Source organism: Lontra canadensis, unplaced genomic scaffold (genome assembly GCF_010015895.1).
Source record: "Lontra canadensis isolate GAN:19392208 unplaced genomic scaffold, GSC_riverotter_1.0 scaffold126, whole genome shotgun sequence".
Taxonomy (NCBI): domain Eukaryota; kingdom Metazoa; phylum Chordata; class Mammalia; order Carnivora; family Mustelidae; genus Lontra; species Lontra canadensis.
The window spans coordinates 3,039,129-3,053,144 of NW_022631120.1; the positions used below are offsets into that span (position 1 = coordinate 3,039,129).

Here is a 14,016-nt window from a genome sequence, read left to right on the forward strand (position 1 = left end):
CTAAAATCCTAGCCTTGATCTCTTAAACTATCAAACCTGCCATAAATGTTTGATGATGAACAAGCCCATAAAAAGAAAATGCGGAAAATGAATGGAGGGAGTCAGTGCGTGCCCTGCCTTTTAATTACCGGTGGCTTCTGCTACAACCCAGCTCCAGGCTGGGGTACAAGGAGAGAAAACACATCATAATTTGGGTTGGGAGTTGAGGGATGGGCAGGGTGTGAGTACTGACCCCACTGTTGTTTATGCTCTGGAAACCAGACAGCGATGGGGAAAGAGTAGAATCCAACCCCAGGAGGGTGGGATTCAAAAAGGAAAAAACTAAGAGATAAATAAAAGCATTCAGGACACAAAGGGTAATGTAGAACAGTCTTATTTTATTACTTTTAAGTAATAAAGAGCCTTTTCCTTGCTTTTTTTTTTGTCTTTTTTCCCTTTTTTTTTTCTTTTCTTTTTTTTCTGTTTTACAACATACATTAAGTCATGAATCAGATGTTACGGGATGTGGAGATGGAAGGAAAGTTGGTGACATCACAATATTTTTTACAACTTTACAACAAATAGAAATCTTGAGTTTGTTGCATCTACCAGTGTCTAGCAAGGGTGGAAAGCAAAGGCACACTCAGGTTTATGGACCCTCCCCCCACACGCAGTGGGGGTAAAAAAAAAAAAAAAAAAAGAAAAGGGAAAAAAATACTTAAATGTAAAAGACCAGCTCAATACATATGGGCATTTTAGGGAGAACACCACAAGTGATAAGTTGTTGGGAGGTAGGGACGCAGGATGAAAGTTTTGACACAGGTCTCCGTAACACAGCTGAGGCAATGAGGCCCACCCATGGGGAAACAAGAGTGGGTGCTGCCTGGTCAATACTCTTGGGGGACAAGCTTCGGGGAGAGGGGAAAAAACGATCTGTTTCTAGAAAAGACTTCTTCGCGGTTTCAGGGGTACAGAGTTCAGGGGGATGTGAACATTGATTCCGCTAACAAAAGAGAAGAGAAGCAAAACAACACAAAACAACAGAAACCTACCCTGAAGAGCAGCAAAGCTGCGAGGGAGGTTTGCAGGAACGTGAAGCTAATACGGGAGTCCTCGAGACACACCTAGACTCACTCTGATTACAGAGGTACCACTTTTGCACCAGCCAACTCAAAATTGTCCCCAGTCGTCTTTCTTTAAAAGATTTTTTTTCCTTTTTTTTCTTTTTAAAGACAAGACCAAACTCAGAAGATCCAACTGGAAATAAAAAGAGACAAAGAGGCCACCAAATATACTGTTTAAGTGTTTAAAAACACAACAACCCCAAACAATGCTCAATGTTTACATTCTGTTGACAGTTCTTTTGTTCATGATAGAGTAAACAATAGTCCCCTCTGTGTCCTCGAGCTAATGAGAACCAAGGGGGGGCAAACACCCCCCCACCCCGCCCCTGTACAAACAATAACAACAAATGGATAAAGACGTTTGTTAAAAAATTTAAAAAATCCTCTGCCCCAGTCAATGTTTTTGCAGCATCCATTGTGGTTGGCTTTGTACTTGGAGTTACTGTTCCATCACAGCATGGACCAACCCGCCTGCATCTACTTCCATGTCATTTCTTTGTGTGCTGAGCCCATGGCTTGGAGACACCTCCCAGGTGACCAGCAACTGCGCACATGGCATGTTCTCCAGCCAGTGGACCCAGCAGAAATGAGGGCTGGGACGTTAGTCCCTTCTCCGCTGGTCAATAAGGATATCACCGTGTTGAAATGATCTGAGAATACCGGGGAAGCAGGGAGCTCTGGAGGGAGACAGGGTATTGCCACCCACCACACTGGTGTCCATGCTGGGTAGCACGGCCAGAGGGTGGTTGGAGTTGGCACTAGAAGGAAGTGTGAATTGGAAGGTGTGCTGCCGCCTAGCTCTCCCAGGGGGCAGGCTTCTAACCATCACCACTGCATTCTTCTTCCATCTGCTAGATGCTAATCTTTCCGGAGGGCTGGAGTGGGGGTGGGGGGAGGGAGGGTCAAATAAATATCTGCATTTATTTCAAAAGGCGGGAGGAAAGTTTATCATAACGACAGTTTACAAGTGTACACAACTCAGGTGTAAGGCACAAATTTACATGTGGAAAAGAGGCTATTCACAGATGTAACCCCACGAAAAACCCGTGTGAGCAAACCATTAATTTATGCAAGGTAGCAGCCAGCATATTAATTAGTTCACGCCTTTAGTGGATTTTGTTTGCTGTCTCACATGCAAGGTGAAATGAGATGGGTATCACAAGCTGGTGCCTTCACAGAAAGTAAGAACCACTGACAAAGCCATGTTGGCAGCAACGGGACGCAGGACGTGTCATTCTAAAAGTTCCTCTCCCGGATGCTTTGTAAGTTAGGATCTGGAAGGACTTTTAAACTAATTAATTTTTTGCATGTTATGGGCCAGAGACCTGACCAGCAAATTAATGGGTTGATTCAAATAAATATTCCCCTCTCAACTTTTTCCTTTAGCTAGAGATCAGACAGTCCAAACACAAAGCTCAGAATTGCAGCTCCAACTTATTTACTCAGTGAATTTATTGTAAAAATAAACTCAATTATTCCAGTTAATGGATTTCCCGTTAAATAGTTTAACTTTCAAGGGGCCTTTCTGAAGCGCTGTTCATAGGATGGTAGGTGGAAGAGTTCTTTCCTTAAGGACAAAAAGGGTGAACAATAAATAAAGAGTTACTTGCGTTAACGGTCACGTTATTTCATTAAAAGAGAGGAGCAGAAATCTATGACATAGTTGCCCAACATGGCATTCATCTGCTAATAACAGAAAGCTGTAACACTGGTGGGCATTTCACAGTATCTGCGCATAGTAAACTTCTGCCATTGTTAAAGTCTGAGTTAGAATTATCAAGGAATTCTTTATTTTTTAATTTTTTTTTGTCTTTTTAATTTTCATGATTTTTAAAAATGTGTATTTTGTGTTTTGCCGGTGGAACGCCAGCCCTGGTGGGCAGCGCCCCATGCAGTCCTGGACAACAGGTTGCAGTCATTGTTCCCCTGCAGGTGCGCACGGTGTGGGTGTGGGCGTGGGTTGTGGGGTGTGGGTGTGGGTGTGGGTGTGGGTGTGGGTGTGGGTGTGGGTGGGTGCACGTGCGCAGGTGCGCGCGCATGCGTGTGAAGGTTGGGGGGGGTGGGTATGTGCTTTTGGCTCATGTTTGTGATGAGAATTCAAGTCTCTCGTGAGTCCGACCTGCTGCACGGCGTGAGGGGACAGTGAAGTCAGAGAATGGAGGTGAGTCCCGCGTCGCAAACCTTCACCCCACCACGTGGCCCAATTTTCCAGAGTCCCCCGGCGCCCCCGAGGGGGGGACCCAGCGTCCTCCGCGCCGCCGCGGCCATCTTGGTCTGGTGGGTACTCAGGCAGTGGAGGGCCTCGCCGAGCTGGGCGCGCGCCTGGCCGTTCCTGCTGGTTCGACACCTGACCCCTCCCCCTGGGATTATGTACACGCGTCATTGGGCTTCATGGATGTGGAAAGGGGGGCGAAGGAGGGTTTGGGGGGCACGTCCGGCTTTAGCGAGGGGGTGCGCTTCAGCCCCGACCTCGTCAGCGAGTTGTAGGCGTTGAGGCTGGGCTGCTGCGAAATAGTCACGGCCTGGCCGGAGGGCTGCGCGCCGTGCACCTGGATCGAGTCCACCCTCTGCGGGGCGGGGGGCGGGTTGTCTCCCCGGCCAAAGCTCTGGTTTCTGGACAGGTGGGAGGAATTGGAGCAGTTAGTATTGTTTCTTTTGAGAGTGGTGGCCTGGTGGCTTCTCGTGAGCGAGTTCGTGGTGGGGTAGCTCCTCTTATAGTCAAGGCCGTAGGAGGAGGAGTGGTGCATTTCCAGCCGCTTGCTCAGGCCGTTCTGAGACAGGGAGGCTCCCGGAGGGCCCAGGGAGGCCTCCCGCTGGGGGACTTTGGGGGGCAGGCTGTCCAGGTTCTCCACCAGGTTCACCCCGTGGTTGGGGCTCTTGCTGCTGAGATGTTCCTTGATGGTCTTATACTCCAGGGTGGCGGCCTGGTCCTCCAGCGCCATCTGGGCCACCTCGCTCATTTTGGGCTGGTCCACGTACTCGTGCTGGTAGCCCTGCTGCGTGATGGGCAGGACCACCACGCTGGGGATGTGGCTGGGGGAGGCCCGCAGGGGCAGGTCCGTGGGGATCACAGGGGAGCCCATGGGGGGCATGTCCTTGGTGCAGGCGTTGATGAGGTTCTGGTTCCTCTCCCACTCGCGGCTGCCGCGGCTGGGCTTCCGCTTCTGCTGCAGCGTCGGGGTGGACTCTGGGGTGGGCAAGGCCGCCAGGTCTAAGTGGTGCTGATCAGCCTTGATGAGCATCTTGGCCGTGTTGCCGGGCGTGGCGAGCTTGCCGTTGTGCATGAGTGGCGTGAGGATGGCCTCCGGCTTTGGATCTTTGGACTGGGTGTCCCCAAAGAGGCCGCTGAGCTTGGTGACGCTGCTCATGGAGCCCCGGCGCGAGTGGGTGAGCTCCTTCTCCTTGCGCTGCACGGCGGACACGTCCTTGCGCCTGTGGTCGCAGACGCAATAGACGATGATGCCGGAGAAGACAGCCCCCATGACAAAAGCCAGAATGACCGCAATGGCCAAGAGGGTGACAGGGACGAGCTGGTCATGGCCTTTGAGGTAACTTTCCCGAATCACTCCTGCAATAGACATCGTATTGGGTGTTAAGAAGTGAAAGCACGCCGCGGGGCTTTATTTTTGTTTGGCGTTCACCCCGTTAATTAATAACAGTAATAAGTGACAATAGCACCTCTGCCTAACTTGTCTTGGGGCGCAGCTTGCCAGACATTAACTAATTAATCCTCTCCAAGTCGCCTCCCCTCCCCATGACATATGTAAATAGACTTCATTTGTTACCTTCTTTGTGTTCTGAAAAAGTGCCTTTTTTCCTACCCCCTCTCTCAAGCATATGCTCTTTCTACTTGCTTCAGTCTGTGGAATAGGACAGTTTTCATTTACAAAATTTGTTCCCGCCCCCCCAATCTTTTCTCAGTCTTCCCCTCAGGAAATTGGGATAAGGGAGATACGTTGAGTCTGGGTGGTGGGTGGGCAAGAGGCAACAATTTTATGCCTGTTAAATGAACAAATGGCCCAGCGCTCCAGGGTTCCAGGGTCTTCTCTGCTGACCTTTTTGTGGGCACCATGGCCTCTATCTGGAGAAAAAGCTATGTGTGCATTTCAGGCAACTGGAAGAAAGACCTTGTGTGTCATTTATGGTGAAAAAAACAGCTAAAGCTCACATTACAAATGTTTATGCCGATTTTGTATCATCCTTCAAAAAACAAAAACCAACAAAAACCCATGCACACTCAATTTCAGGTAAATATGCTGAATATTTGAACGGAGCTCTTCCCTTACTTGAACTGAAAGAATATTTAGAAAAAAAAAAAAAAAAGACCATTTGGGGCCCTGGAGTGGGTTTGAGAAGTGTCAGGTCTCATTATTACGGCTAGAATTTGCTGTCACGGTGAGATTCTTCAGCAGAGCTAATCTCTTCAATTTAATAAAAATTATGTGACTACACCCGTCAATAATCTTACACTACATTAACCCAGAGGCTGTGTTTCTGAAGAAAGTTGCCTTCCCTGTTCCTGCTTAATCAGCCACCAAGCTGAGAGACTATAATCAAATGCAAACACTGAGGCTTTTATTTTTTTAATACCAAGTGAGAATACACATCACAATTGTCAGATCTTAAGTGCTTGATGCGGTAGCTAAAAAATAAAATCTCAAATACCTCAATTCCTGCCTCTGGAGAGTGGAAGAACATGAATACATTAGAGGCACTGCATGGGCTGAGGAAATGTAAACATTGTTCCTATTATGGAAATGATAGTAAGACAGAAAATGTACCTTCTCTGGTCTCAGGAGACACATTTTTCATCTGCTAAATCAACTCTTTCTGGAATATGTTTAATGTATTTTACTGGCAGATATCACTGGCACAGAATTAGAATGAAATGAAATAAAAACCTCTACCCCTTCCTAAACCCACAACACGCAGCCCTTCAACTTCTGCTGAAATGCTTCCTATGTCACAGCTGAGACCTTGAAGAAATGCAGCTTTGTCATAGGGTCTTTCTGCTAAAATATTTTGATTAGGGAAGCAATGGTTTTAAATCTCAGGTACCTTTGCCTGTGGGAGAGAACATTCTCTTTCTCTTTTCTTTCTAAACATTTCCTCCTCCCCTCTCTTGTGACATCACAGTTGGTTGCTGTGGAAATGATTGTCCTATGACAAAGGATTGCGACTTCAGGGGGAATAAATAGAAGCAGCGAACATCTCTTGAGAAACGAAGATTCTGTGATTAAACAATTGCCCTTGGTAATGAAGGGCAGGGCAGGGGATTCACCCCCCAGGGGGAAAGAGAGTATAAGATGGCAAGACCTTGAATAATTTCCAAATGTGACACTTCTTAAATATTTCCAAATTTATCTTCGTGAACTTTTAAGGGGTAGAAATGGAGAAGCAAAAAAACAGCAGGAAATTAGGCTATAACTCACACCTTTTATAACCCGGAGCTTCTCAAACTGTGAGGTGTCTTGCTTTCAAATACCTTTAAATACCTAGTCACCAAGAAACTGTGCTAATGGAAATTTCTTCCTTAACTTTGCATTTCCTTGTTGTAATGCTAAAATAGCAACTGATTTTCTTTCAGTTTTGATTGTTTGGGGTTCTGTTGAAGATCATTTTTAACCGCCTATGTACAATGGCACAAAAATGTACACCTGTGAATAAAATGGGTTTAATTTCTGTCATTGACTTGGAGATCTCTGGAATCTAACCACAGGGTAGACCTCACCGATGAGGGTGTGGGGGGTACTAGGTAGGTTTTTCATGGCAGTGGGCATTTCAGATATCCCCTCCTGGCAATCACCTTCATGGGGACTGTGTCTTCCCAATAAGGGCATCCTTAGAATAACAGGTACCTATAGTTGACTTTGGTATTTTATGATTTAAATTCACCTCTCAGCTTAAGAGGAACAGAGAGAGAAGGCAGCTCAAGTAGTTCATTTGTCTCATTCATCATTTAATTGGGAAAACTGCAAAAATTTCAAGTTTATTCATGGCTTTTTTTTAACTTAAAGCTATTCTTCTTTCATGTCTGAAGGTCCTTGACTATCTTAATCTCATGGAAACCACTTGCTTTTTCACTGGGTCAGACTTTTCTAGCGGATGACATTTAAGTTCAGGTTTTTGGCTGTTAACAAATCAAGTAGGATATGACCTTTGAGAAAAATGGTGTCTCAAACAGTCCCCCCACCCCCATCTCATTTTGTTATGTAAATAGTGCCCTTAAAAGCCTGCATCTCTTCACTTTTGAGATATCTACCCTAAAGCAGGTGGCCTTCCCTCATTTGCTTGTGCAAATTCAGAAATCCCATGTACAGAGTTAGAAACAGATCAGAGATGAAGTTGAAAGCACAAGTCAGGAAGATAAGTTTTAAGTCTTTTTTGGAAAATGCCTTCCAAACTTAAAGCTTTCTGCTTAAACCAGGAAAAGAGCAAAGGGGCATTCATAGAAATGATTAAATCAACTTTGTGACATTGTCCACTGTGAAGGATTGAACATAGTGGTCTTGTCAGAGACGTGGGGGGGGGGGGGGGGGGATGGTACAAGCAACACCAGAGATCTCCGCAGGCCTGGGGTCTTTGGCGCCCATGTACTGCTGGGTGACCTTTTGGCCCATCTCTGGGCCTCAGTTTTTTTCATTTGTGTTGTGGGGTTAATACACTTAATGCCTTACTGGGTTCTTGCAAGAATCAAATGAAATAACGAATAAGAAAGAACTTAAATGCTATAGTTTGCTGGACAAATCTGTAGGTCAAAAGAAGCCACAAATGAGACCTGGTGGGCCAGCAGCTCATGGAGGGCTTAAGAGTTAACAGCTACAACCTCTCCATTTGGTTGCATTTGCTATGGGTCTCCCCGGGGAGGGGGGACAGACCTGTTCTTCTCAGCTCCAAACCTTGTGCCGTCCAAATGTTGCCAAAGGGATTATGTTGAGGCAACATAAGGGAACATGTACCTCTGTCTCAGGACTGCCCATAGGTCCTGCATTTTGAAATAAGTAAAACAACAAAAGCAGGAAATGTTGAGCAGAATGCAGCAATTCTAGTTAGACGCCTACTGGAATAATAATCCTGCATCTGGCGCCTTGAGGGTGGGGCCTTTTTTTTTTTTTTTAATGCATTTCTAACCCTCACTGTCACCAGGGCTCCTTAGTTGGGCACTTAATAAATGATTATTGGATAAATCGTTTTGCAGTACATTGAACAGACACTTTCAAATGGGCCTCTAAACTTGATGGGACATTTTTGCAGTGACCATAACCTTCTGAATTTGCAGAACCAAATTATATCTCCATTCACAGAACAGAATATAGTCATACTAACATCCATTAAACAAAAGAAATCTATAAAGGCGCTCAGTATATGTTCAAAATAATAATATAAACTATTTCAAAAGTGAGAAATTCATTCTGAGATAATTCCAAAAGAGACGATGAGGGTAGATGGGTTACTTGTAACTGGCTCGTCTGGTTGAGTTGAGTAATTGAATAATTTGAAATAAATACAGCTCTGCCAAGGGAGCTGGTTGAACGTCATCAGTGCTTCACAAGCTGCATGGAAACTCTGGCAGGTGGAGGGGCTTTTGTAGGGGGGGAAAGTCCCTCTCCAGGTATCTCCCCTGCCCCCCACCTCCCAGGGAGACCAGTAAGACCTGGTGTCTCTATCCTGGAGCACTGAAGTGCCTTCCTTTACCAACCCCTGGACCTTCAGCTCTCCGCAGTTGAAAATGGGGCATTATAATGAAAACAGTATCTGAAACATCCTTTGCATTGATTCATTAACCACCAGCTATTTCTCACCAGTCATGAGGTGCTAAATGGTTATTCTTTCCGCCTTCCTATTGCAGGAAGCAAGGCACACAATGGCTTAGAGATTTCTCTGAAATCATGCCTTAAATTGGCAGAACTGAGAAAGAAGAGAATCTTCACTTTTTTTCTCCCCCTGAGGTGACAGAGTTTTCAGATGCAGGAGGGATGCTAGAGGGAGGTCTCAGAGGGACAATGGGCTGCTCTGTAGAGGCTGAAGCAATGAAAAGGTTATGAAAAACCCCACCCTCCAGGCCCCACAAAATGTAATTAAAATAAGAACAGTTACAAACCGTAAAAGAGGAAGTCCAACACAGTTGTGAATTTTCCTATGATGATCATGGGAAGGCATTTTGAGATTTCAAACATCAGATTCTTTATTTAGAAAACAGTGAATGGTTTCTGGTAGCCCTGCTGTGGGATTGTCTGCAATTGTCTGGTCTGCATGGCATGTCCCAGAAAAGATCTCCTAACTCAGGGTTGAACTGGGATGTTCTTGGTTCCTTTACTCTCATTGTCATGGCATAACAAGGGTTGAGCTTCAATCTTTGTGGGTGCCTTCGGCAAACATTTCCTGAGCACAGACCAAAGCACTGTGCCAGGTGTTGGAGACAAAGTGAAGGAGGCACAAACCCTGCCATCCACTAGGGAGAAGGCCTGTGCTAATGCATGAACTGCTTCCAGAGTGGGGAAGCGCCGTGAGATGCATTGCTTCTAGCTCAGGGTAGGCTGTCTGCTGAAGCAGAACAATAAGAGCTAGTTTATGGAGGGGGGAAAAGTGGAAGTTGTGTTCCTTGTGGTGAACGGCCTAACCCCAGTCTAGTCTCTCAAGCTCTAGGCACGAGCTACTTGGCTGAACTCTCCCTTGCTTCTGGGCGTTTACACAGGCTGTTCCCTGTGCCTGGAATATCCCTGTTGACCCCTCATTTTTCTGACCTCGTCCTTAAGGCCTCAGCTTAAATGAGGAAATCTTTTCTAACTTAACCCCAACCAGGTTAGCTCTTCTACGAGTGCCCCGGCGATCTGCACTTCTTTCTTAAAGTCACCACACTTATATGTTACTTGATGTTTTTCTCACCTAGATTGTTTTAGGAGGGAGATTCATCCCTCAGTTTCCAGGGATGCAGGTGCGCAGTAAATCTCCGCTAAATAAATAGTGAACGAATGCAGGAGGACTAGCAGAGGAAAAGTAAGAACAAGAGCTAAAGACCACTTAGAAGCAGGCCGAGGAAAGCCTTGAATGACTGAAAAAGAGAGTTAGAAGACACGTCCATTTTGGAAGGAAAGTTCTTAGTTAATTTACCTGCAATGTTAAGGGTTGTCTTGCCTGAGAAAGCGGACTTCTGGCTTATTCTGCCTGCTGTTGGGTCCACCCTTGAAAACCAGCTGGCTTCACAGAGTCAGTACCTTTGCGTCAGGAGCACAGCTAGTCCACCTAAATTTATTTTCACTGTTTTTAAAATGAAAGCTTTTTTTTTCACCTACACTTATCTCCTGCATCCTGACAGAAATAGCTGGGAGAGGGCTGTCCTGTCAAAGCATGAAACGAGACAAATGCAAACACATAAAATCAACGGCACCTGCTAAGCCACATGCCAAGGAAGAGCCCTCCCCACGGCCCAGTTACCTTGCTCAGTACAGGAGCCCCCGGCAGCCAGGCCGTGAAATGGTTAAGTGCGCACTTTCCCCTCTCACCCCTGCTCACTGGACTGCCTGTTTCGGAGCTGCTGTGATATGATGGATGTGTCTGTCTCCATAGTGAAGTGATTAATAGGCATCTGTGTAGAGCGGACCCGGTGACCACAAAGACAACAAAGCCTCTCTGTGTCCTTTAGAGAAATATGCAAAGGCAAAAAGGAGGATGGACATTTCCTTCAGGGCCAAGCCAGAGCGGGTTTCATGTTGGGCCTGAGAGCTAACAAAGATGGCAAAACACCAAGAAAAGCCCTGGAGTAGGATCCCCTAAAAATAAACTCTTGATTTTCCTTTAGAGTAAGACAAGCCTGCAGTTTCCTTGAAATCCTCATAACAACTTGGGTGAATGGAATCTAACAACCCAATTTTTCTTGTTTGAAAATCTTATTGCAACAAAATGCCAGGCTCCCAGTCCTGCAAGGCAGTATGAATGAATGACCTAATCGTGGGCCGGGCATCATGGCTGCTAACCACAGAGGGCGGGCTGTAATCCCTAGTAAGGAGAGAAGAAAACAAAACGGGGGGAAAAAAACCTCCTAACTGGAGACAATTTATCCTCAAAGCCACACCCCACGGGTGGAGATGACTGTAGTGAAAATGCAATGGGAACTCTCTGTGGTTATCTTGGCAGGAAGGAGCCCTCTTCTTGTCTCAGGGCATAACGTGAACCAGATGGTTTAAGAACAAACTGAAGAGCCGGCAGCCATGGAAATGGGCTCAGAGTTTATAACTCAAACTTTTCCTTTTCCTGCCCCGCACCACCCTGAAGATTAGGTGTTGGGAGGAGCCGTGGTCCTCAAGGATATCAAGTGAATAACTGACCAAAGTAGAGGCAACTTCCTGGCTGTATTAACTATCCTCAGTTCAGAAGCTATTTTAAAGCTCACATAGTGAAATAGTGCTTACAGTGGTTGCCTGTGGATGAAGCCACTTCCAGTCTTGTCACCTGTGAAATTGGTGCCCCCCCCTTTTTTAAAATTGTTGTTGGGATGCCATTGCAGGCCGGAAAAGGAGAACGAGAGTGAAGTTTGCTCTATTTCACATTTTTTAGAGGAGAAACAGCTTAATTCTCTTTGTGCCAGTGGGAGCCCTCGGGTCTCTGAGGTCTCACACCTGGCACTGCCCAGGGAGGGCTACACCCTCGCATGGATTGGGGTCTTGATTGGGCCTCATGATAAGATGGTTTTTTTTTTTTTTTTAAGATTTTATTTATTTATTTGACAGAGAGAGATCACAAAGCAGGCAGAGAGGCAGGCAGAGAGAGAGGAGGAAGCAGGCTCCCTGCTGAGCAGAGAGCCCGACGCGGGGCTCGATCCCAGGACCCTGAGATCATGACCTGAGCTGAAGGCAGCGGCTTAACCCACTGAGCCACCCAGGCGCCCCGATAAGATGGTTTTTAAAAGCCATGCCCTGAAGTGTTGGTCTGTGGTTGCATATGTTAGAACTGTCACTGTCTTCGTAAAGGTAATGATAATTTCACATGGGCAAAGTTTTAGTGCAATTTATGTGGTTTACTTTCCTTCTTTTTGAGGTTCTCTTCCTAATAAGACTGGAAACCCAACATCTAAGCAATTTCTCAAACCGGACAAAGCATTTCTGTTCTCCAGCTTCCTACTCCCATTGTCTTGCTTTGCTCTCTCACAAGGCATCAAAGCTACAAAATGGGGAAGTGGATCTCCCACTAAAATTTCACTAATATTTGAAATTCAGGTGATTCTTTGAATCATTTGCAGTGCTTAGATTTTTTTTTTTCTTCTCTACAAAGCAAAGATAAATATGAGGAAACAGGTCTGTTTGAATACTAAAGCTGCCACGGAAATACAGTTCTTGGGACCTGGATTACAGATGAGGCTGGGTGTTAACTGGTGAAGATCCTAAACCTAGAAGTCATAAAGACCTGGGTTTGAGTCTTGGCTTTATAACTAACTAATTTTGTGACCTTGGGCAAGTCACTCAGTTTCTCTGAGCATCAGTATTGATTATGAGATGAATGTTGTTGGAAGGATTAAGAGGTTAAATAAATGAATGCATGTAAAGCATTTGTCATCGTGGAGGACATTTGTTAAGGCCCAATTAATAATGTAATAGAAGGGGTGCTTGGTGGTTCAGTCGTTAAGTGTCTGCCTTCTGCTCAGGTCATCCCAAGTGTCTGGGATCGAGTCCTGCACTGGGCTCCCTGCTCTGCTGGGAGCCTGCTTCTGTCTCTGTCTGTCTCTCTCCCTCTGTCTGTCATGAATAAAATCTTAAAAAAAAAGTGATAAAAGTATTTCTAGAATTTCTGACAAGTTACCTGCCTTGTACAGGGTCCAAGATAGGCTCTTTTAATCCGGCACTTTGCTAGGGTTTGACTGTGTCAGCCAAGAGTAGAAAAGTAAAGATTTAAACATAAAATCTTAGAGAATGACCTTCATTAAGATAACCCACAGCCACTTGTGAAGTGTCTTAAATCATTGTTGCTTGGGGTACCTGGATGGCTCTGTCAGTGAGGCATCTGTCTACCTTTGATTCAGGGCCTGACCCCAGGGGGTCCTGGTCCTGAACCCCTCGGGCTCCCTGCTCAGCAGGGAGTCTGCTGGTCACTTTGTCCAGGCTTGTGCACCCTTTGCCCTGGCTTGTGCACGCTTGCATGCTCTCGCTCGCTCTCTCACATGAATAAATAAATAAATAAATAAATTTCTCTTTCAATAATAAATAAATAAAATAAATGTTCAAATAAATAATAATAAATAAAATAATTATCTTTCAAATAAATAAATAAAATCTTTAAAAAAATAAAGAAAAAATCATTGCTGCTCAGCATCAGCATCGCCTAGAACTTGTTAGAAATACACATCCTTGGGTCCTGCCCAGACTTTTCTGAATCAGAATCTTTGGAATTGAGGTTCATAAATTTGTGTTTTAACAAGCCCACCAGGTGATTCTTACTTTCACTAAAACTTGAGAAACCCTGCCCGGCCTGACATGATAGGCCAGAAAACGCATGTTTAGCTTTAAAAGTCCAGCCTCAGATACCACCGAGGCAAGCCAGACATTCAGACTGATGGCTAATATAAATAAATAAATGCAGTCTTCCTTGGTGTTCAGAGCCTGGGTCTTTAGCAGGCCTTGGGTATGACAGCTCTTTACTGCAGTTCCCATTTTCTGGTGAAGAATACAAAATCAGTGTGATTTTATTGGAAAGACAAACAAATCCCTAACACTTTCCCTTGTAGCAGAATCAACCCAGTTTGCTTAGAGCCACAGGCTGTTGGAAAAACACCTGTGGTTTATGTGCCCCAGCATGCAGACGTGGAGGGGAATGTCTGATGTGCCCCTTTCCATCATAGTGGCCTTCCAGGAGGGGGACTGGTCCTGCAGAGCCCAGGTGGGTCCTAGGTTGGGTCAGCTCCATCGGGACTGGGTCCCAGGGA

The 14,016-nt window shown here is 45.6% G+C and overlaps 1 protein-coding gene and 1 pseudogene across 3 annotated transcripts in view; both read right to left on the minus strand.

Moving 5' to 3' along the window:
- Nucleotides 1–337: 337 nt before the first annotated feature.
- Nucleotides 338–3,083, minus strand: LOC116857810 (annotated as a pseudogene).
- A 44-nt stretch (nucleotides 3,084–3,127) lies between these two features.
- Nucleotides 3,128–14,016, minus strand: part of SEMA6A (semaphorin 6A) — a 125,002-nt gene continuing 114,113 nt past the window's right edge. For all 3 annotated transcript variants that reach the window (XM_032842255.1, XM_032842253.1, XM_032842254.1), the window contains one exon: nucleotides 3,128–4,671. In XM_032842255.1, coding sequence (XP_032698146.1) covers nucleotides 3,470–4,671 — 1,202 coding nt within the window. In that variant the 3' untranslated portion in view covers nucleotides 3,128–3,469. The remainder of the gene's footprint in view (nucleotides 4,672–14,016) is intronic.